The sequence below is a fragment of the Geotrypetes seraphini genome, chromosome 11 (assembly GCF_902459505.1).
Source record: "Geotrypetes seraphini chromosome 11, aGeoSer1.1, whole genome shotgun sequence".
Lineage (NCBI taxonomy): Eukaryota > Metazoa > Chordata > Amphibia > Gymnophiona > Dermophiidae > Geotrypetes > Geotrypetes seraphini.
In genome coordinates this window covers 126,636,740-126,661,040 of record NC_047094.1, presented here as the reverse complement: position 1 = coordinate 126,661,040, position 24,301 = coordinate 126,636,740, and the positions used below count along the sequence as shown (strand labels likewise).

At 40.8% G+C, this 24,301-nt stretch overlaps 1 protein-coding gene across 1 annotated transcript in view; it reads right to left on the bottom strand.

Annotated features, from left to right (window-relative positions):
• LOC117368880 overlaps positions 1-24,301 on the bottom strand; it is a 499,867-nt gene that overhangs the window by 146,395 nt on the left and 329,171 nt on the right. The window contains exons 37-41 of the mRNA XM_033962624.1: positions 22,672-22,713; positions 19,846-19,869; positions 11,835-11,858; positions 11,063-11,113; positions 4,834-4,875 (exon numbers count right to left, since the gene is read on the bottom strand). Of these exons, the coding sequence (XP_033818515.1) occupies positions 4,834-4,875; positions 11,063-11,113; positions 11,835-11,858; positions 19,846-19,869; positions 22,672-22,713 (183 nt within the window). The remainder of the gene's footprint in view (positions 1-4,833; positions 4,876-11,062; positions 11,114-11,834; positions 11,859-19,845; positions 19,870-22,671; positions 22,714-24,301) is intronic.

The window sequence follows — 24,301 nt, the reverse complement described above, 5'->3', positions numbered from 1 at the left end:
GTCAGGGATCTCTACTTCATCCCGACATGCAGTCTCGACACCTAACAGCTTGGTACCTCTCAACATAACTCCTCTTCATTTTTCTCAACCTGTAAGAGACATTTTAGAAGCTTCCAAGAAGCATGCCACTAGACAAAGCTATCGCCAAAAATGGATGAGATTTTCTATGTGGTGCTTTTCTCACGCTAAGGAGCCTCAAGATTCCTCCTTATCTTCTGTTCTAGATTATCTTTTGCACTTATCCACTTCTGGCCTCAAGTCTTCATCGATCCGAGTCCATCTCAGTGCAATTGCTGCTTTCCATCAGCCTATTGAAGGGAAACTCCTCTCTGCTCATCCGGTGGTTTCCAGATTCATGAAAGGACTTTCAATGTCAAACCCTCTCTCAAACTACCTCTAGTGGTGTGGGATCTCAATGTTGTTCTCGCTCAATTGATGAAGCCTCCATTTGAACCAATATCTACGGCTCATCTGAAGTATCTCATTTGGAAAGTGGTGTTTATCATTGCCCTCACATCTCCTCGTAGAGTCAGTGAGCTGCAAGCATAAGTTGATGATCCACCTTTACAGTTTTTAATCATGACAAGGTGGTCATCCGTACTCATCCTTAATTCTTACTCAAAAGTGGTCTCAAAATTTCATCTCAATCAATTTATTCTACTTCCAGTAATTTTTCCAAAGCCTCATTCTCATCCTGGAGAATCAGCTCTTCATACTCTAGGATTTAAACGCGCTTTGGCCTTCTACTTGTAACGCACCAAACCACACAGAACTGCTCCTCAACTTTTTATCTCCTTCGATCCAAACAATTTGGGACATCCAATCTCTAAGCATACCATCTTCAACTGGATGGCTGCTTGTATCTCTTTCTGCTATGTCCAGGCTGGATTAAAACTGCAGAGTCGAGTCACGACCCACAAAGTCAGAGCAATGGCAGCATCAGTGACTTTCCCCAGATCCACACCTATTGAGGAAATTTTCAAAGCTGCTACCTGGTCCTCATTCATACTTACACTTCTCACTATTGTCTGGATGTTTTCTCCAGACGGGATGGCCATTTTGGCCAGAGAGTATTACAAAATTTATTCTCCTAAGTTGCCAACGCTCCCATCATCCAATTCTGGTTAGCTTGGAGGTCATCCTTATGTGAGAATAGGCTGCCTTCTTCTCCTGGGATAAAGCACAGTTACTTACCTTAACAGTTGTTATCTAGGGACAGCAGACAGCTATTCTCACAGCCCACCAACCTCCCCTGGTTGGCTTCTCTGCTAGCTATCTGAACTGAGGAACATAAGAACATAAGAAATGGCTTCGCCGGATCAGACTCTAGGTCCATCCAGTCCGGCGTCCCGCACCCGCGGAGGCCAAGATAGGTGTTCTCTGCTGAGAAACCTTGTTTACTCGTATCCCCCAATGTGATTTGCAAGAAGGTGTGCATTCAACTTGCTCTTGAATCCCAGAATGTTGGTCTCCATCACAACCTCCTCAGGGAGAGCGTTCCAAGCATCCACCACTCGTTGTGCGAAACAGAACTTCCTAATATTTGTCCTGGGCCTTGTGCCCCTCAGTTTCAGACCTCTTGTCCGGGTCACATTTGACAATGTGAATAACGATGTTTCTTGCTCTATTTTGTCAAATCCTTTTATTATTTTAAAAGTCTCTATCATGTCTCCTCGCAGTTTTCTCTTCTCGAGGGTGAACAATCCCAGTTTTCCGAGGCGTTCTTTGCAGCTCAAATTCTCGATACCTTTAACTAGCTTCGTGGCTCGCCTTTGCACCCTCTCCAGTAGGGTTATATCCTTCTTTAGGTAGGGAGACCAGTGTTGGACACAGTACTCCAAGTGTGGTCTGCCATTGCTCTGTAAAGCGGCATTATGATGTCCGCCGATCTACTTGTGATTCCCTTCTTTATCATACCCAACATCCTGTTTGCTTTCTTTGCTGCCGCTGCACATTGAGCCGACGGCTTCAGGGTCCTGTCTATCAGTACCCCCAGGTCCCTTTCTTGTTCAGTCTTGCCCAGTGTCACACCTAACATTTTATATTCATGTTCCTTGTTTTTCTTACCCAGGTGCATCACTTTGCATTTTTCTATGTTAAACTTCATCTGCCACTTTTCCGCCCATTTCTCTAGCTGGTTCAAATCTCTCTGAAGTTCGTCTCTGTCCTTTTGTGACCCAACTACCCGACATAGTTTTGTGTCATCTGCAAACTTGATTAAATTACTTGTTGTTTCATCTTCTAGGTCGTTTATGAAGATATTGAACAAGATGGGCCCAAGAACCGATCCCTGGGGTACACCGCTTGTCACCTCTTCCCAGTCCGAAAACTTCCCTTTTATGCCCACCCTCTGCAATCTGTTTTCTAACCATTTGCTTATCCATCTTAGTATATCTCCTTCTATTCCATGATTTTGTAGTTTCTTCAGAAGCCTTGCGTGGGGAACCTTGTCGAACGCTTTCTGGAAGTCCAAGTATATTATATCCACCGGTTCACCGCTATCAATTTGTTTGTTCACCTCCTCAAAAAATTGAAGTAAATTAGTCAAACATGACTTCCCTTTCCTAAAGCCGTGTTGGCTAGCTCTCATCAGGTTGTGATTTTCCAGGTGTTGCTCAATGCTATCCTTTATTAGTGCTTCAATCATCTTCCCAGGAACCGACGTAAGACTCACAGGTCTATAGTTGCCCGGTTCTCCTCTCGATCCCTTTTTGAAGATTGGGATGACATTCGTTATCTTCCAGTCGTCTGGTATTTGCCCGGTTTTAATTGACAAGTTAGCTAGGGATTGTAACAGTTCTCCGATTTCTATCTTAAGCTCCTTTAGCACTCTTGGGTGAATTCCATCTGGTCCAGTGGATATATCACTCCTCAATTTGTCGATCTGATAATATATCATGTTCAAATCCACATTTACTGTGGTGAGGCTATCCTCAATTTCTCCCTTGAATGCTCTCCCTGTTTCTGGCATTAATGCAGTGTCCTCCTTGGTAAAGACAGACGCAAAGAATGAGTTTAGCTTATCCGCGATCTGTTTGTCTTCCTTGATGCACCCTTTTCTTCCTTGGTCGTCGAGAGGGCCCACTGCCTCCTTAGCTGGTTTTTTCCCTTTTATGTATCTAAAAAGGGCTTGAAGTTTTTGGCTACTTGCACTATCTTTTCCTCATAGGCTTTTTTGGCGTCTCTTACCGCCTTGTGACACTTCTTCTGGTCGACCTTGTGACTGTTCCAGGCCTCCGTTGTGTGTTCACGTTTCCATTTTTTAAAAGAGTTCCTCTTATCCCTTACTGCCTCCTTCACCTCTTTAGTTAGCCAAGCTGGTTCTCCTTTGTTTTTATTTCTCCTTCCTTTGGATATCCGCGGAATGTAGAGATTCTGCGCTTCGGTGATGGTATTTTTTAGTAGGGACCATGCTTGATCGACCGTTCTAATTTTGGCTGTGCAGGGCGGGAAGGCATTCGCGCATGCGCGGTGCGGCTGACTTATAACTTCTAAGTTTCTACAAGCAAATCTGCTTACGAAGCTGTCCGCATCCGGGCTCCATGGATGATGTGAGAATAGCTGCCTGCTGTCCCTGGATAATAACTGTTACGGTAAGTAACTGTGCTTTTTCAAGCTCTCTTATCTATCAGCTTCTAAAGCAGAGGTGTCAAAGTCCCTCCTCGAGGGCCACAATCCAATCGGGTTTTCAGGATTTTCATGCACTGCTATCATTGTATGTTAATAGATCTCATGCAAATTCATTGGGAAATCCTGAAAACCCGACTGGATTGCAGCCCTCGAGGAGGGACTTTGAAACCTCTGTCCTAAAGCATGAATACCATGAAGACTCACTAGGATACAGATATTAGGGAAAATTCTATAACTGGTTATCTCCATTTAAATGCTCCAAGCGTGCACAGTACGATCCTATTCTATTATGAAACTTAGGCACTTAGGCTCCAATAACCCAATAACACACCTCACATTTATTTATTTATACAAATTCTATACCCTTTCCATGATAATAACAAATTCAGATGATACACTTATTAAAATAAAAGAAATAAATATGACATATAATTAAAAACACTGAGAGGGGAGAAACTAATAGCTACTCATTCCAAAGAAACAATAACCATGCCAAATCAATGATATATAAATATCATATTGACCACATAAATAAGCGATCCATCCCTCATCTAATCCAAGGAGGATGAAGTGTTGATTTCAAGCTTTTTCTGAAGTTCAACAGTGAAGATTCTCCCTACAGATTCTTGGGAACCTTATTCAATGCCTCTATGCCTTTTGCACAAAAGGCCCTTTGTCTCCAATTTTATTATTTCTCTGCCAGGTAAAACTAACAGGTATTTGTGATTCCTCAAGGTTTTTCCTAGTTATTAATCATACTAGCCTTCAGCATAACATTTTCAGAGAGTCACAGGTTAAGAAACACACCTTTCTTTTATAGGAAACAAGAACAACTGCTGAAGTTAAAGTAAAGCACTACTTCTCCAAGGGCTCTTAGTTAAAAATCTTACTTGACAAAATTTATCTGGTCAAAAGAAGGAAATTCTTGATTACAAATATTTGTGTATCAAAGTTACCCAGACAAATCTTTTCAATATCAGCCTAATAGATTCTAGTCAACAAGTTTTAAAGTTGACATTATTATGGCAAAAGGAAGTCTACTATAAAGGTCCATAGTAGGTAGTACAGGCCACTGAAATTCTCACAGTAGATCATAGTGACTGCTAACTTAGTCACTGTATATCAAGTGTCCTTATGTACTACTCTTTTGCTGTGGTCCTTGGTAACTGTGTATATATTCCATAAATTTGTTTTAAAACTAACCTTTAATATCTCCACTTTGTATAAATTTTTGTATCCATGTTTCTGAAAGTAAAACAGATATGTTTATGTGATGAAGATATATTTTGCATCTTACTTCAAGGTTAAAGTAGTTGGGTCCATGTCTGCAAATCTGGAGGCTCCCTTATTCTAGGCCAGGGGTTAGCAACCTTTCTACAGCAAAGAGCCATTTTAACCTAAATGTTTGGCCCAAGATTTAGAGAGCTGTAATAGGTAGAAAAGGGGGTTTGATATATTCCAGGTTTCTCACTCTCACTTCCCTTCCCAAGGCCTAGCTTCTCTCCCCTCTTTCTCCCCTCCAAACCATCGAAGATCTCTGCACATCTCATTCCTCCCTCCCTCTTTCTCCCTTCCCCTCCCCCCAAACCATTGCCAAGGCTATCTCCCCTCTCCAGGCCCCAACCCTAAGATGGCCCTCCCAACCCTGAGATTCCCCATCTCCCAAGGGCCTACCTAGGTACTGGGTCCAACAAGGGGATCTTTGGGGTAGGAGCATGGCCTTCTTGTAGCAGCTCAACCCCATAATGCCCAAGCCCCTGTCTACACTGCCATGTATAGGTAGGTTCCCCCCTCCCAGGCCTACCGAGGTACCTGGTGGTTCAGTGGTGTCTTTCTGACAGGAGTGCAGCCCTTACATTTCTGCCTCCTAACAGCTGCCTTCTAAAATGGCAGCCTTGACCTATATATAATGGAGGGGGGGGGGGGGCATTGTGGAGTTGAGCTGCAATGAGAGGGCCATAGGAGAACAGCAGTAACCACATGGGAGAAGAGCCATATCTGGCTTGGAAGCCATAGTTTGCTGACCCCTGTTCTAGGCCAGCTTCCATCAACCTGCCTGTAATTTGTTATAAAATGGGTATGTTGCCGGTTTATTTTCAAGAGTCCTTTTATAAAAAATGAAATAGTATTCTTATAAAATTTATTTGGTTGGGTAAAACTCCTAGAGTGGCTTTGGTATCTTTACAAAGACCAATTTCAGAAGGAGGGGTAAATTTTCCCAATTTTGATAGGTATCATCAAGCCTATATTTTGCGCCAGGGTATATATTGGGTCCTCCCAGAGCTCATGGAAAAACTCCCAGATTGGTTGTGGATAGAATGGCAACTCATGTCTCCATTACGCCTTTGTCATGTGCTCAGTGTAAAAAAGGCGTAGTTACAGTAAAAATAACTGAATTTTAGCTGATACATGGAAAACATTGCGGTATGTAAGTAATTTAACAACTATTCCAATTCACAAAATCTACAAATCAATCTATATGGGTGAACTCCAAGATTCAAATTGGCAGAGAAAGGCTCGTCTGGAAGTATTGGATGATTGCTTATATTAGATGATGTTATTTCTAATGGTAATATGCTTGAATTTTCACAGTTGCAACATAAATATGGACTTAATAGATCTGAAAGTTTTAGATGGTTGCAGCTGAAGCATGCCATTCAGGAGGTTCCCTGACTGGAAAAACCTTAATAATCATTATAGTATGGAGTTCCTATGCTTTAAGGCAGACTTCTTGGGTCACCAGGCCGCCAGTGGTATAAATTATTAAATGGACTTATTAAAAAGAAATTAAACACTGGTCTTAGAGACATTTAGAGCATTGAGATTAAGCATCAAATTACTGCATCTCAACGGCCACGAATTTGGTCTTGGAGGATGAGATGTACAGTGTCAGCATCTATGAGACAAACTAGGTTTTTTCTGTTACATAGAGCGTTATGAACCCCTGTTCGGTTACAAAAATTGGATAGCTCTAAGTCTAATAGATGTTGGCACTGTTATCTCGAAGCAGGGACTTTAAATCATTTATTGTTTTATTGTCCATTTATTATGAATTTCTGGAAATCAATTTGGGACCAAATTAATTGTTTATTAGATAACCCAGTGGCATTATCATATGATACTGTGTTGTTTGGTATGGCAATGAGAGCAAAAAGTCAGATTTCTACGAACAATAACAAATTATTATTCATAATGACTGGTATTGCCATTCAACAAATTATGTATAATTGGAAAAATTGGAGTAGATTAAATTATAATTTTTGATGGAATTCCTTATGTCATATATATAAAATGGAGAGATTTCTGGCAATACAGCGGGGTAGTTTCAAGAAATTTCAAGATATTTGGGAGACTTTAACAAAGTATTGTACTGATTAGATGAAATTTTCTTTTCCCTTAAATTTACAAGTTCAATTGTGAGGGAAGGGGGGGGAATTTCATAGTTATGTATTGTATAAGTATTGATTATTTGATAGGTAAAGGGGGGGAGTTAAGTATTTATCACGGTTACCATTGATGATTATTAAGTGATATAGATATTGTTAATTTATTTGGACATTTTATCACACTTATTGTAAGTTTTGAAAATGAATAAAGAATTTAAAAAAAAAAAGAATAGCCTTACTGGGACAGACCAATGGTCCATCAAGCCCAGAAGCCTGTTCTCAGTTTGCCAATCCAGGTCACTAGTACCTGGCCAAAACCCAAGGTATAGCAATATTCCATGCTAACAATAAAAGGCAAGCAGTGGCTTCCCCCGTGTCTCTCTCAATAACCGATTATGGACTTTTCCTTCAGGAAATTGTCCAAACCTTTCTTAAAACCAGCTACACTATCTGCTCTTACCACATCCTCTGGCAATGCATTCCAGAGCTTAACTATTCTCTGAGTGAAAAAAATGTCCTCCTATTGGTTTTAAAAGTATTTCCCTCTAATTTCATTGAGTCTCCCCCTAGTCTTTGAAATTTTTGACGGAGTGAAAAAACAATCCACCTCTACCCATTCTACTTCACTCAGGATTTTGTACACTTCAATCATATCTCCCCTCAGACATCTCTTTTCCAAGCTGAAGAGCCCTAACCATTTTAGTCTTTCCTCATACAAGAGGAGTTCCATCCCCTTACCATCTTGATTGCTCTTCTTTGAACCTTTTCTAGTGCCACTATATCTTTTTTGAGATAAGGAGAACTGAATTGAACGAAATACTCCAGATGAGGTCACACCATGGAGCGGTTCATAGACAGCTCGGCGAAAAACAAAGGCGCGCGCCGACAACTGAGCGCAAGACGGAGGCGCGTGCCGAAGAAAATTACAGTTTTTAGGGGCTCCGACGGGGGGTTTTGTTGGGGAGCCCCCCAGTTTACTTAATAGAGATCGCGGCGGCGTTGTGGGGGGTTTGGGGGGTTGTAACCCTCCACATTTTACTGTAAACTTAACTTTTCCCCTAAAAACAAGGAAAAAGTGAAGTTTTCAGTAAAATGTGGGGGGTTACAACCCCCCACATCCCCCACAATGCCCCCACAACGCAGCGCGATCTCTATTAAGTAAAGTGGGGGTGTTCCCCCACGCCCCCCCTTCGGAGCCATAAAAACAGTAATTTTGTGCAGTGCGCGCCTCCGCGCTGCGCTCAGTTGTCTACGCGCGCCTTTGTCCCGGCGCGCTTTTGACCTGACACCACATGGAGCAGTACAGGAGCATTATAACATTCTTAGTCTTGTTAACCATCCATTTATTAATAATTCCTTGCTTTGTATTTGCTTTTTTGGCTGCTGCCACACATTGAGTAAAAGATTTCATTGTATTGTCTACGTTGACACCCATATCCTTTTCTTGGGCGCTAATCCCCAAGGTGAACCCTAGCATCTGTTAACTGTGATTCAGGTTATTCTTCCCAATGTGCATCACTTTGCATTTGTTCACATTAAATTTCATCTGCCATTTGGACGCCCAGTCTTCCAATTTCCTAAGGTCCGCCTGCAATTTTTCACAATCCGCATGCGTTTTAACAACTTTGAATAGTTTAGTTTCATCTGCAAATTTAGTCACCTCACTCGTCATTCCAATTTCCAGGTCATTTATAAATAAGTTAAATAGCAGCAATCCCAGTTTAGACCCCTGCGGCACTACACTGTTTACTCTACTCCATTGAGAAAAATTACCATTTAACCCTTCCATCTGTTTTCTATCTAATAACCAATTCCTAATCCTCAACTTAACTTTGACACCTATCCCATGACACTTTAATTTTCTCAGCAGCCTCTCGTGAGGAACTATATCAAAAGCTTTCTGAAAATCTAGATACACTATATCAACCGGCTCACCTTAATCCACATGTTTATTCACAACTTCAAAAAAATCAAGCAATTTTGTGAAGCAAGATCTCCCTCGGCTAAACCCATGCTGACTCCGTCTCATTAAATCATGTTTGTCTGCGTGTTCCACAATTTTATTTTTATAATCATTTCTTCCATTTGGCCCAGCACCGAAGTAAAGCTTACCGGTCTCTAATTTCCCAGATCTCCCCCGGAGCCCTTTTTAAAACTCAGCGTAACATTGGCCACCCTCCAATCTTCAGGTATTACTGACAACTTAAGCGACTGGCTACAGATCACTAACAGTAGGTCAGCAATTTCATTTTTGAGTTCTTTTAATACCCTGAGATGTATAGCATCTGGTCCTGACAATTTATAACTTTGTAACTTGTCGATTTGGCTTAGTACATCTTCCAGATTCATCAAGATCTCTTTCAGTTCCTCCACATCATCACCCTTGAAAACCATTTCCAGTTCAGATGGATCTCTTACATCAATTTCCGTAAAGGCCTAGGCAAAGAGTTCATTCAGTCTTTCCGCTATGGTCTTTTCCTCCCTCAGTGCCCCTTTCTCTCTTTAATCATCCAATGGTCCCACAGATTCCCTAACAAGTTTTCTGCTTCTGATGTACCTAAAAAAATTGCTAAGAATTTTTGCCTCTTTTGCAAGTTTCTCTTCATATTCTTTCTTAGCTGTCTTTATCAATGCTTTGCATCTAACTTGCCAGTGCTTCTGTTTCTTCCTATTTTCTTCATTCTGATCTTTTTTTTCCATTCTTTAAAGATGTTTTTTTTATGACTCTAATAGTCTCTTTCACTTTATCTTTTAACCAAGCCGGCTCTCATTTCCTCTTGTTTCCACCATTGCTGATACATGAATTACATCTGATCTGGGCTTCCATGAGGGTATGTGGTTTTACTCCATCTTCAGAGCAGTTTGAATGTAATAGATAATTGGATGATTAAAAAGAGCATGGTCTTAAATATTTTTAGGCATAAGTTGTGGCAGATCGGTGATGTTTTTAAAAGTTAGGCATTAGTAGGTATCTCTAACACAATCACGCCTACATTGTAGGTATGGTAAATCCTGACCTACATTAGAGATGTCTACAATGTTGATATTATCAGTGGAGTAATGAGGGGGGGATACACCCATGGAGGTGATATCCCCTTGTCCCTTCCCCCTGTACTTCTTTAACTTTGCCGGCATGAATAGCATCTCCAAGCTGCTGCTGGCGCTGACCTCAGCTCTCTCTCTGAGGTTATTTCCTGGACCCGCATGATTGATACATCTAGTCACTTACATTGTCTCCAAATATAGTCATCATAAACAGAATCTGACCCAAAATGCCTTGGTGCAACTTCTGACTGGTGTAGGCAGGATTCCTAGAACTTTCCCTAAACTTAAGACTTGGCATTGCTTATTGGTGCAACAATGAATCTAGTTTATCTTTAAATAGATATAGTACAGCTGAATATTGTCTACCTTGTGATCCATCCAAGGATGATATCTGCTGTTTTTTTCCTAGACTTATGGATCTCTGTATGTGAACTCTGAAATACTCGGTCATAATACTGAGCATAATTTGTGGAAACTGTGTACACTCAAATATACACATGGTATAGCTTGTAAATAACTTTTGTAGTACATTAAGGTCATACTGGTTTTATAACTATAACTCTGGAGTTATCTGTCATTATTATCATTTCCTCTCTGAGCTCTTACCACTGTCCATTATATCAGCTGATTTAATCACAATTTATAAGAATCACAGGATAATTCAGGACATTTCCTCCACACCCATATACTCTCTGATCATCACTTACATAGCTGTGATTTGAAACATCATGGCTATAATAACTCACTCCAACTGGCACACATTTCAAATGCTATACAATGATATGGAGCTAACTCTATGGTTAATCCCTGGAGCCTTTGAAATTTGTTCTCCTCATGTGAATAATGCTGAACAATCCTCTAATTGGTTACTTGCATAAAACCAAAACGGACATAATTGGCCTTTTGTAAACTGCTAATAATTGTAGATCAGCGGTATATAAATTTATTTTTAAACTAAAACCTGGATGGCAGTTCATCTGTTTTACAGATTTCATACTTACTAAAATCTACTCCAGGTGGAGGTGGCGGAATCTTCTTTGTTTCTGAGCCTACTTTGGGGAAAAAACAAACATATTTTAGTTTTATTTGAACATAGTTCTAGTTTTATTTATATTTTCTTCAAATGTTTAGGGGTTGATATTCAGTGTGTGTTTAAGTGGGCAGGATAGGTTCTGCCTGGTTAAAAACCATGATGAGCTGGCCAACTGTTGATATTTAATGACCATTAACTGCACAGTGCTGCTGAAAATCAGTTCTGACTCCAGTTGGTTTGGGATAGGAGTCAGGGTGGAGCCAGACATGGGGACAGAATTTATCCCCATTCCCATCCTCCACTGGAAACAAATGACCTGATCAACAACTCCCCACTTGCAGTACAGAAAGCTTTTTGGGAGCTAGGGGAGGGCTTAAGAACTTTTGTAAAGGATGTAGCTTTTTCAGAAATACTATCTATATATGGAAAGGGGGAAGAAAGAGTGTAAAATACAGAGAACTTCAATAGGTGGCTCAAAGCCTTATGTCGTCAAAAAGGCTTTCGGTACATAGGAGGATTGGGAAATACATGGAAAGACAAGACACTGTATTTTAATGATAGGCTATATCATACTATAGAAGGAAAAAAAATTCTTGCTGAAAAATTTTGACTATATAGGGCTCATAATCAAAACTTAAACACATCTAAAAGACAGGTCATCGATAATCAAACTGATTTTCTGTAGGTGTCAAGGAACTTTACCTCTGAATCCCGCTAACCCCCCAATTGTCAAAACTCACCTCCACCTTCAAATAACCATTTTCCTGAAAGAAAAGTAGATATTTTAATGTGAGCAGACACATTTGGCAATTTTATCCTATGTAAAAGTGTTTAGAATAACCAGTCCTACTATTATCCCAGGACAAGCAGGAAGCCTATTCAAAGATTTTAGTAAACTATCATCAGAGTTAATTATATCAAACTTTAGTCTTGACTTTGGAAACTTAGAATCATTCTCTTTAGATGACTTTATATGTAAATGGCACGACTCTACCCAGGTCTTAATGGATAAATTAGCTCCAACTCAAACAAAATACATTTCACCAAGAAAGAAAACCAATCCATGGTTTAACGCAGAGTTGGATTTAATTAAAAAACAACTTCGCTCATTGGAACGAACTTGGAGGAAAGATAAAAATCATTTCAATTTATCAAAATTTAAAGAACATGCAACATATTACAAAGAAAAAATAATTCAAGCAAAATCAGCATACTATTCTAGACAAATTATACAGGCTAAAAATACTTCCATGCTATATAGTATTTTTAAATCTATTAATCATCAATCCAAAAACCTGCCTTATTATTCAAAACCCCTTCCAACTGCACAAGAGTTAGCATATTGCTTTGTCGAGAAAGTCAAAAATATTAGGAAAAATTTTACATCAAAACATCAATCCAATACTACATTAGACCACGAAAGGAATTCATTATTAACTTCGAAATGTTCCCATTTCAATCTTCCTAGCCTTAAAGATCTAGAATCAATCATCAAATCTATTAACCCTAAAGGATCCTTTTCGGAATCCATTCCTCCTACTATCATCAAAAAATATTTTTCTATCTTTTGCCCCTATATACACACTTTAGATCACCACTCTTCGGTCATATTGATTTCTCTTGATCTTTCGTTCGCCTTTGACACCATCGACCATACTCTTTTAATAAATAGGCTTCAGTCTGTTGGTGTGACTGATCAAGTACTGCGCTGGTTTAAATCTTATTTTGACAACCGTTCCTCTAATGTCTTCTTTAATAATATGACCTCAAACAGTTTCTCATTACCCTATGGTATCCCTCAAGGATCAATACTTTCTCCTATTTTATTTAACATCTTCAACGCTCCTCTTATGACTTTATGTCAATCCATTGGATTTTTGGTATTCGCCTATGCCGACGATATACAATTATTACATCCAATAGATCCCAATAATACACAGGAAATAGTAGCAATAAATGACAAACTGGATCAAATTCATCATTGGCTAGATGCTAATAAACTAGCCTTAAATATTCATAAAACCAAAGTAATGCTCTTTCCATGGACGGACTGTAGCACACCGCTTATTCCAATTTCTATTAAAGGCATTTCATTGCAGATAACCCAAAACATTAGGATCTTAGGAATATTATTCGACAATAAATTATCATACCACGATCATATAAGCCAAGTGGTTAAATCTACTTTTTACAGACTGCGCCAAATTTGTTCCGTCGCCAAATTTTTATGTGCAAAATCCCTGAATATTCTAATTCATTTTCTAGTCATCTCCAAAATTGATTATTGTAACGCCTTATTTAAAGGCTTGCCGCATAAAGAAATCAGACGTCTTCAAATTATTCAGAACGTCTCTATTAAAATAATTCACAAAGCTAAAAAAGTTGATCATGTCTCACCCTTACTCAAGGAGGCACACTGGCTACCTGTTGCACATCGCATTTTATTTAAAATATGTTTACTCATTTTTAAATCATTAATATTTCAAACCCCTGCCTTTATCTTTAGAGTTTTAATTCCTTACACTACTTCTAGAACACTGAGATCACAGGATCAACATTTATTGGCCATTCCCTCACTGAGAGTCATTAATACGAGGCGTCATACTATTTTTTCAGTGACTGCTCCTCAGTCTTGGAATGATCTCCCACTCTATATAAGAGAAGAAAAGAATTTAGACAAATTCAAGATTAAGCTTAAAAGTTTCCTTTTTAATGATGCTTTTAGTGAATAAAAGATTCTTTAATCTATCTTTATCTTATATTTCTTTTTTATCATGTTTGTCTTCCCTCCTAATGTTTTTACCTTTAAATATTAAATTTAAAACAGATTGTAACCTTTAAATAATTTTCCTGTTGTTTCGACATTGTATTTACATATTTAATTTTTTTTTTTTTTAAACACTGTATGTCTATGTAATATGTTACCTATGTTTTTAGATATTTTTAACCATTTTGTACATTGCCTAGAATGTAGAATAGGCGATTAATCAAACTATATAATAAACTTGGAAACTTGGAAACTCACATATGGGTGACGTCATCCACGGAGCCCGGATGTGGACAGTCTCACAAGCAGACTTGCTTGTAGAAACTTAGAAGTTTCGAGTCAGCTGCACCGCACATGCGCGAGTGCCTTCCCGCCCAGCGCAGGGCGAGTCTCCTCAGTTCTCAGTTTTCCACTCTCTGCATTTAACTTTGTTACTTCGTGCCTTCTCTCACCGCGTTTTGTGTTTATTTTCTTCTCAAATCGCTGTGTTCTTTTCTTTCTTTACTGTTAAATAAAAACCTTTATATTTTTCCTCCGTACAACTGGCAGGTCAGGCCGCTCGGCTGCAGCCTGCGCTCTTCGAGTTTGCTATGGCTATTTTTCCTACTATATCCCTGCCAACAACGGGCTTCAAGAAGTGTAGCCAGTGCCAGCGTGCTATTTCACTTACGGACCCACACTATTGGTGCTTCAAGTGTCTTGGGCCGGACCATCAACCGAAGTTATGTGAGCACTGTGATACTTTTCAACCTCGAGCCCTTAAACGTCGTCGGATTTTACTGGAGAAGCTTTTCGGGATGGACTATTCAGTCACACCCTCGACTTCGAAAGCAGCCTCAGTTCCACCTTCTACTGAGGGTCCTCCTGCTTCCACGACTCTGACCTCGAGCTTCTTAAGACCTTCCTCATTTGAAACGTCTCTCAGCTCGAGTACACCTGCTGTATCTTCCCCTGAATCCTCAGGTCACATATCTCAGCAGAAAGTTCCAGCAGTGGTCCTCAAGCTTTCTAAGACTTCTAAGTCGAAGCACATTTCCACAGCCACTTTGAAGCCTAAAGCCGTAGCAGGTGGTTCGGTTTCAGATGCGGATCCATCCTTGCAGGCTTTCTTCCAGACCATGTTAGAACAGCAATATGTTCAGTTCATAACCAAAATGGGACCGAAGCTGTAGACTCCCGCGAGGTTGATCTATGCCTCAAGCTGAAACTTCACACTCTATGCAGGGAGCAGAGTCTTGGTGAGTGTCTGGTCTGGCATCTATGCACTCTAAGCAAGGAGTAGATTATTTGCGAGTGTCTCAACAGGAATCCTCATACTCCATACAAGGAGCAGAGTCTTTGGGAGTGCTTCGAGATTCCTCCATCAAGTCTCCTGAGCTTCGATCTACAGCTTCTAGTCCTATCCATTCACTGGTAGCAATGCCTGCTTCCATCTCCGGGGCAAAGTCTTCTCGATCTTTGAGACCTGCTTCTAAGCACCACTCTCGTCGTCGATCGAGGCCTTCCTTGAGGCATACCTCCAGGCATAGCTCTTCTTCCAAAGAGCGCCCTTCTTCATCTAAGCCTCAATCCACACCTTTCAGCTCTTTCACACCACCGACTCCTCGTTCAAGGTCTCCTTTTCCACACCTCGAGGACTCAGCGGCTTTCATTGCCTCCCCCAAGTCTCCTTATTCTTTTGAGGATTATTTCCCCAGTGAGGCTTCATCTTTGACCCAGGAAGCCTCGAGGTCATCGAGCCCCTCTCGAGGCAAGGCATTGGAAGATCAGTTGTCTTTCTCTTCTTTTCTTCACCAGATGGCTGATGACCTAGAACTTCAATTGGATGCTGGTTCTAAATACTCTAAGGCAGTGTTCTTCAACCACCAGCCCATGGACCAGTGCCAGTCCACAGAAATTTCCTGCCGATCCACAGGGCCAGCATGTGCATCAGGCCCAAAACAGTGTTCTTCAACCGCCGATCCACGGTCCTATCGATGCGGCATTATCTTCAAGCCAGCTCCCTCTTCCTAACTGATTCAGTGCAGAAAGCCACGGACAGTGGCTCCTACAGGCATCCTACGCCTGAACCGGAAGCCATCTCTCTGACGCTGCAACGTCAGAGGGTAGACTTCCAGATGAGGCACGGGACGTGCAAGGTGCAATTAGTACTATTATGGGGGTGTGGTCTGGGGTGGAGATTTGGTGGATGGGCGAGATCTGGCCCATGACTTAGCCCAGTGTTCTTCAACCGCCGGTCCACGGACCGATGCCGGTCCACAGAATAATTATTTTATTTCAGCCAGTCCATAGGTGTAAAAAGGTTGAAAAACACTGCTTTAGACTATTGGTGTAAGCTCTAGTATTATCTATACTGGACTATTGCAACATAGTGTATCTGGGAGCATCAAAGAAACTATTGAGAAAACTGAGAACAGTGCAAAATACGGCTGTCTGCTTGATATTTGGGCTGAGGAAAAATGATCATGTCAGTCCCAATGCCTAACCATGAAAGACCAGGTAGACTCCTAATCAGAAAGGGATTCTTTACTCTCTGGAAACTCAGATCCATTAAAGCTTACTTCGATACATCGGCATTCAGAACCCTAGTCCAATCCCTCGTACTAAGTCTACTTGACTACTGTAACATCGCTTATTTAGCAATTTCCCAAAAGAATATGCAACATTTACAATTGATGCAAAATGCAGCAGTCAGACTGATCTTTGGGCTGAGGAAGTTTGACCACGTGACACCCTACTACCGGCAGCTACATTGGCTGCCAATGGCGGCGCGCGTAAAGTTTAAATTTGCCTGGTTCTGCTTTAAAGCACTACACGGACTTGCCCCTAAATACATAACTGACTTTTTCTTCTTCTCAGCCAACAGACACAAGAGAAGCTCACATTCCATTGCGTTGGCTTTCTCTGATTTCATTTCTTGGACCCGCACCTAGGAAGTGGTGTCAGAGGAAGAGCTGATGCTGGCACAACAGCAGCTTGGGGGTTGCTGCTCACCCTAGGAACATTACAGAGGTATGGAGGAAAGGAAGTGGTGTGCACACAGCAAGAGGGGGCAGGGAAGGAGAATGTGGAGGTGGGGGGGGGGGGCACAGAAGAGTGCGGAGGATGTGCACCACCACCCCAGGAACCTCTCACCCTCACTACGTCATTGCCTCCACCTCTAACACTGCCCATCTGCTGCTGACCAGATGGATGATACATCTCCACTGAAACTTTTCCATCTTGGGAGGCCCTGCTATCAATGGCATAGCTTTCAACTTCTCAGATGTGCGCAAGCCCCAGTGGCACAACTGACTTTATTCTATAAGTTACATGCACAAATTCTGTGCTAGTCTGAAATTGGTGCATACAACTTTCCAGAATTAGGGGGGATATCATGATATTCTCCAACCACTAACAAGTCACACAAAATAGCAAGTTTATTGCCCACCAATATCACAGTCAGCAAGTACAGTACATACTCAATGAACCCTTCATTCCCTCTTCCAAAATCAGAAAATGGTACTTCCACAAGTTCTTGGAATGCATCCATACAATGTTTACACATCTGGCCATGCAATAGCTGAGACACACTCCGTCTGCTCTAGTCAGTAACTACCAAAATCTGTTGCAATGTTGCTAATGAATCCTTTAATGCAATGGTCCCCAACCCTGTCTTGGAGGACCACTGGAGGACCATTAGGGCTAGCCTGGGTTTTCAGGCTAGCCCTAATGAATATGCATGGAGCAGATTTGCATGCCTGCCACTTCCATTATATGCAGATCTCTCTCATGCATATTCATTAGGGCTAGCCTGAAAACCCGATTAGCCTGGTGGTCCTCCAGGACAGGGTTGGGGACCACTGCTTTGAAGAACACATCATTTACAATTTGAAGAACCCCCTCATTCAACCACAAAGCACAGAACTTCATTACTAATAGTACATACAAATTTAAACAACTGATATACCAAATACTCAGAAACTATGACCCAAAATCAAGGCACCAAAAGCCACCCAACCAAATAACAATATAACCCATCAAAAAGACCCTAGTGAAGGAAATAGAATGTGGAGAATAAAAACGGAAAGTGAAACAGTCCACAAAGCGGTAACTTTAGGCATGTACCAATGGCAGTGTACCTCAGTGTCAATTTGAATTAAAAGGAAACAGATGACTCCAAGTGAGGTCACAGAAGTTGATGGAATTCACCACAATCAGAAGTACAAAAATCATAGTAACATAGTAACATAGTAGATGACGGCAGATAAAGACCCGAATGGTCCATCCAGTCTGCCCAACCTGATTCAATTTAAATTATTATTATTATTTTTTTTTTTTCTTAGCTAATTCTGGGCAAGAATCCAAAGCTTTACCCGGTACTATGCTTGGGTTCCACCTGCCGAAATCTCTGTTAAGACTTACTCCAGCCCATCTACACCCTCCCAGCCATTGAAGCCCTCCCCTGCCCATCCTCCACCAAACGGCCATACACAGACACAGACCGTGCAAGTCTGCCCAGTAACTGGCCTTAGTTCAATATTTAATATTATTTTATGATTCTAACTGACACTGAAATCAGTAAACTGTGCAAATGCAGTCAAGAGTCTCACTGGCAAGATCAAATAACTGAGTAGCTAAAATGAGGTTCAGGGAAACTTGAATTTGAAAGGAGGAGACAACCCAGAATGAATTTAAAAGGAGTGGGCAAAACTCACCACTCCACTCATAAGTATAGCAGCCAAGAGAAGCCCTTTCAGACTTGCACAGGTATTTAGAAGATGACAGTGCTGTAAACTTTGAAACCTCCAAAGAAGCATGCACCAGTTTAAATATTATCTGGTGGTTCTCATGGGCAACTGAAATGTTGAAAGATCATTCCATGGAAGATTTTCAACTTACAGTATATGAGCAAAACTCACACCTTTCTGCTCAGAGATTACCTTCTTCTTATCCTTCTACATATGAAGCACACTTTATTCAGCTTCATAATGATTGCAGGGGCAATTTAAGTGATCCTTTGTGCTCTAGAAAACATTCAAGAACAATGCTTTCATTCTCTTGGGTTATAATCAATATTCAAGCAGATTAAGCACTTGGAGTGGATGTTGAAGTTCTGAAATTTTCTGCCACATTTTGGGCACAAGCTGATCCCAGATCTTGAAGCCATATCAAACACATAAAAACAAATAAATAAAACAATTTGGAGGAAACAAGGGGTGCATAATTATGATACTACCTGCAGGACTTTGTATCCAATAGGAGTGCAAAAATTAATTTTCAATGGAAAATTCCAAGTGCTGTAGAAGTTGCCCTTTAACCTTCAAGTATGCAATATATCCCACCCTGTATCCATATCACCAGAAGGTAAATGAGAAAAAAAGCATAATTTGTCATTGCAACTGATACCCTTAAGTTTGGGGTCAGTATTGGAAGGCACCCATATAAATGTTGAAAAATGTGTTTATTAAAAAAAAAAAAAACTTATACAACTTTATAAAATAGTTTCCCAGAACTAGCCTCACTGCTGCCCAAATACTTTTGCAAAAACTTTCACCTGATCCACGGCAGGTGTATTTAGGTTTGTGTACTCTATTGCAGTGTTTCTCAGCTCGGTCCTGACGTACCCCCTTGCCAGGCAGGTTTTCAGGATATCCCCAATAAATATACATGAAAGAAATTTGCACATAATGGAGACAGTGTATGCAAATCAAATTTATGCATATTCATTAGGGGTATCCTGAAAACATGACTGGCAAGTGGGTACTCCAGGACCGAGTTGAGAAACAGTGCTCTTTTGCATGTACCTCAGAACTCTACCCAAACATCTTCTCCCTGAACACCTATGCAGGAATTTCATAAAAAGTTTATGTTATTTTATCAACCTGCTTAGTCATATAAGTGCGTAGATCTACCCAGTTTTACAATGGCCATTTTTCCATATGTAAAACATACTTTACATGAGGAAAACACTTTATAAATTGACCCCCAATTGTCAAACTCACCTCCACCTCCAAATGGCCATTTTCCTGAAAGAAAAGTAGATATTTTAATGTGAGTAGACACATTTGGCAATATTATCCTATGTAAAAGTGTTTAGAATATGTATGTCAACATATCCAGTCCTACTATTTTCAAGCTCTCTTATCTCTCAGCTCCTAAAGCAGGGGTGTCAAAGTCCCTCCTCGAGGGCCACAATCTAGTCGGGTTTTCAGGATTTTCATGCACTGCTTTCATTGTATGCTAATAGATCTCATGCATATTCATTGGGGAAATCCTGAAAACCCGACTGGATTGCAGCCCTCGAGGAGGGACTTTGACACCCCTGTCCTAAAGCATGAAGACCATAAAGACTTACTAGGACACAGATATTAGGGACAATTCTATAACTGGTGTCTCCATTTAAATGCTCCAAGCGTGCACAGTAGGATCCTATCCTATTATGAAACTTAGACACCTAGGTTCCACTAACCCAATAACACACCTCACATTTATTTATACAAATTCTATAACCTTTCCATAATAACAAATTCAGATGATACACAGGTTAAAATAAAAGAAATAAATATGACATATAAGTAAAAACACTGAGGGGGAGAAACTAATAGCTACTCATTCTAAAGAAATAATAACCATACCAAATCAACGATATATAAATATCATATTGACCACATGAATAAGTGATCCATCCCTCATCTAATCCAAGGAGGATGAAGTGTTGATTTCAAGCTTTTTCTGAAATTCAACAGTGAAGATTCTCCCTACAGTTTCTTGGGAACCTTATTCAATTACTCTATGCCTTTTGCACAAAAGGACCTTTGTCTCAAATTTTATTATTCCTCTGCAGAGTAAAACTAACAGAGTATTTTTGATTACTGAAGGTTTTTCCTAGTTATTGATCATACTATCCTTCAGCATAACATTTTTGGAGAGTCAAACGTTAGGAAACACACCTTTCTTTTATAGGAAACAAGAACAACTGTTGAAGTAAAAGTAAAGCACTCCTTCTCCAAGGGCTCTTAGTAAAAAATATTACTTGACAAAATTTATCTGATCAAAAGAAGGAAATTCTTGAGTAAAAATATTTGTCTAGGCAATTATCAAAGTTACCCAGTGTGGCAAATCAAAGTCCATTTCGGGTTTTGTCTATGACAAACTCAAGTCCTGTTCGGGTTTTGTCCCAGAGATAGGGAGGAAATACACTAAATCCCGATGCAAGAGAGCTGATCAAGTAGAATCTCATACTACAGAGTTAGCTGACTACTACTTAGACAGAGAGTTGGCAACAGATGAGGAATGGCTGGAAAGCTGTACACAGTTTAAACTGGTCCCTAACCCTGCCAGGAGATGACTACCTTTCCAGCAGCCTGTCTCTGTAAGGAAACTGCATATAGCCAAACGGAACAAGCCAGTGTGTGGAAGGCCCTTCCCCCACCTAGGCTTAGTGGGAGTGTCTCTCCACAGCTTAAAACCAGGCAATGCCGAGCAGTAAGGAGGCAAGCAGGAGAGAGACAAGCTGGACAGTTGGAAAGGGAGATTTTCTCTCCCCAGCCTGAGGAGACTAGGGAAACTGATTGGCAGATGGCAGATGCAGAGGAGCTGGTTTCTGCCTCTGATAGTTGGGAACAAGACCCAGGAGAATCTATGGACACCCAGGAGAGTCTGGTAGGACCTGAAACTTTTCCCTTAGATGTAGAAATGCAGTGAGACATCTATGCTGTGTTTTCTGCCTACAGTCTCTGAGCCACAAGTGAAGCTGTGTTTTTCTTTTGAGGAGATTTGTACTTCTCTCCTAGAATGTGGAACTTTAAGTTTGTGCCTGAAAGCTTTGATTTTGAGTTTAACAAATGTTTGGAGGTGTTCCCCAGCTAACAGGCAGGCTGAGCAGATTACGTTCTTCTCCCACAGCTGTGCATAATTATCACAGCAACGTTTCAGCAAGAAACGTCCTGAGAAATCCTGCACTTACCCAGGACAAAGGCTCTATAGTAAACTTCTCCACAGGCTAGGCTGTGATAAGTTTTCCATGCTATACCTGTGTTTCTGAATATTATTCCTGCTTATAGAACAGCTTGTTTGAGGAAAAAGTTATGCTGGAGTGAAGCCATTTGAGAGTGCTTGCCTACTTTTGCTACCCAGTTTGCTGGGATTTTTTTCTTCCTGTTCTTTGCCTGGCCACGGTTTGACAGTGCTGCTGCTAGGGGAATAAACAGCTAAGTAAATGTTCTAAGCCTACATTTTGAAACTAACTGCTCTGGTGAAGAGGACTGTGTTACAGGTTACTAAGAAAGTCCGGAAGAAGGGGACTGTGTGACAATTCTTTACTTACAAACTTGGACATTTCCAGGTTGAAGCCGGCATTTTTGCTTTATGAGGCTGGTGGCTAAAATAAAGCTAGTATTTTGCTATTTCTGACTCAGAATCTTCACTTGCATGCCCTTATTAGGATACTAGCAAGCCAAGTAAAGTCCTGAAGGGTTCCTTGATAGTAAGGGACACGCCGGGCCAGAGGATTTGTCATGATCCCGTGGGCTCGCGACGCAGCTCAGGAGCGCGGGTGTGACATCAGACAAATCTTTTCAATATCAGCTTCATAGATTCTAGTCAGCAAGTTTTAAAGTTGACGTTATTATGGCAAAAGGAAGTCTACTATAAAGGTCCATAGTAGGTAATACAGGCCACTGAAATTCTCACAGTAGATCATAGTGACTACAAGTGGTAGCATTGCCTGCTAACTTAGTCACTCTATATCAAGTGTCCTTATGCACTACTCTTTTATGGTGATTCTTGGTAACTGTGTATATATTCCATGAATTTGTTTTAAAACTAACCTGTAATGTTTCCACTTGGTATAAATGTACGCATCCATGTTTCTGAAAGTTAAACAGATATGTTTATGTGATGAAGATATATTTTGCATCTTACTTCAAGGTTAAAGTAGTTGGGTCCATGTCTGCAAATCTGGAGGCTCCCTTATTCTAGGCCAGGGGTTAACAACCTTTCTACAGCAAAGAGCCATTTTATCCTAAATGTTTGACCCAAGATTTACAAAGATCCGCAATGGATAGAGAAGGGGGTTTGAGATATTCCAGGTTTCTCACTCTCACTTCCCTTCCCGAAGTCTAGCTTCTCTCCCCTCTTTCTCCCCTCCAAACCATCGCAGATCTCTGTACCTTTCATACCTCTCGCCCTCCCTCTTTATCCTTTCCCCTCCCCTCAACCTATTGCCAAGGCTATCTCCCCTCTGCAGGCCCCAACCCTTAGATGGCCCTCCCAACCCGGAGATTCCCCATCCCCCAAGGGTCTACCTAGGTACTGGGTCCAACAAGGGTATCTTTGGGGTAGGAGCATAGCCCTCTTGTAGCAGCTCAGCCCCATAATGCCCACGCCCCTCTCTACACTGCCATGTATAGGAAGGATCCCCCCCCTCCCAGGCCTACCGAGGTACCTGGTGATTCAGTGGGGTCTTTGTGACAGGAGTGCAGCCCTTTCACTTCTGCCTCCTAACAGCTGCCTTTTAAAATGGCAGCCTTGACCTATATATAATGGAGTGGAGGGGGTGGGGCATTGTGGGGTTGAGCTGCCATGAAAGGGCCATAGGAGAAAAGCTGCAGCCACATGAGAAAAGAGCCATATCTGGCTTGGAAGCCATAGTTTGCCGACCCCTGTTCTAGGCCAGCTACCATCAACCTACAGAAACTATATATCATGGAAAGCCTCATTGAGAATATAAACTAGAATATATTTGCAGCACATTGCAACAACCTACATATTAAGATGGCAGGCCACACTGCTTTTGTTAAGTTAAAATTGATACCTTTTCTGTCATCTGGGAATTTAAGTACAATTGTTCAGTCAATTGCTTTGAAAGGAATAGAGTAACTTTAATTTAATTTGGGCATTAACCAAAAGCTCAAAGCAGAGTACACGAGAATAATCACTTCACTCATTAACAACATACAGAGAAGTTATTACTTTATACAAACACAATTTCATCCTATGCTTATTACTATTAAACCATTAGTAACACTCATTTCTTCACAGGTCTTACTAATATCTCAAAAGCATCATTATCCATCAATAGAGAGCATAAAGAATGCCGAAATAGTAAAATGGCAGATTAAATTTAATGTCGACAAATGCAAAGTGATGCACATTGGGAAGAATAACCAGATGCTAGGGACAACCTTGGGGGTCAGCGCCCAAGAAAAAGATCTAGGTGTCATTGTAGACAATATGTTGACACCTTACGCCCAATGAGGGGCAGTGGTCAAAAAAGCAAACAAGATGCTAGGAATTATTAGAATAGGGATCATAATCAAGACTGTTATAATGCCTCTGTATTGCTTCATGGTATGACCTTGCCTTATCTCAAAAAAGATATAGTGGAACTAGAAAAGGTTCAAAGAAGAGTGACAAAGATGATAAAGGGGATGGTCATAGAACTCTTCTCATATGAGG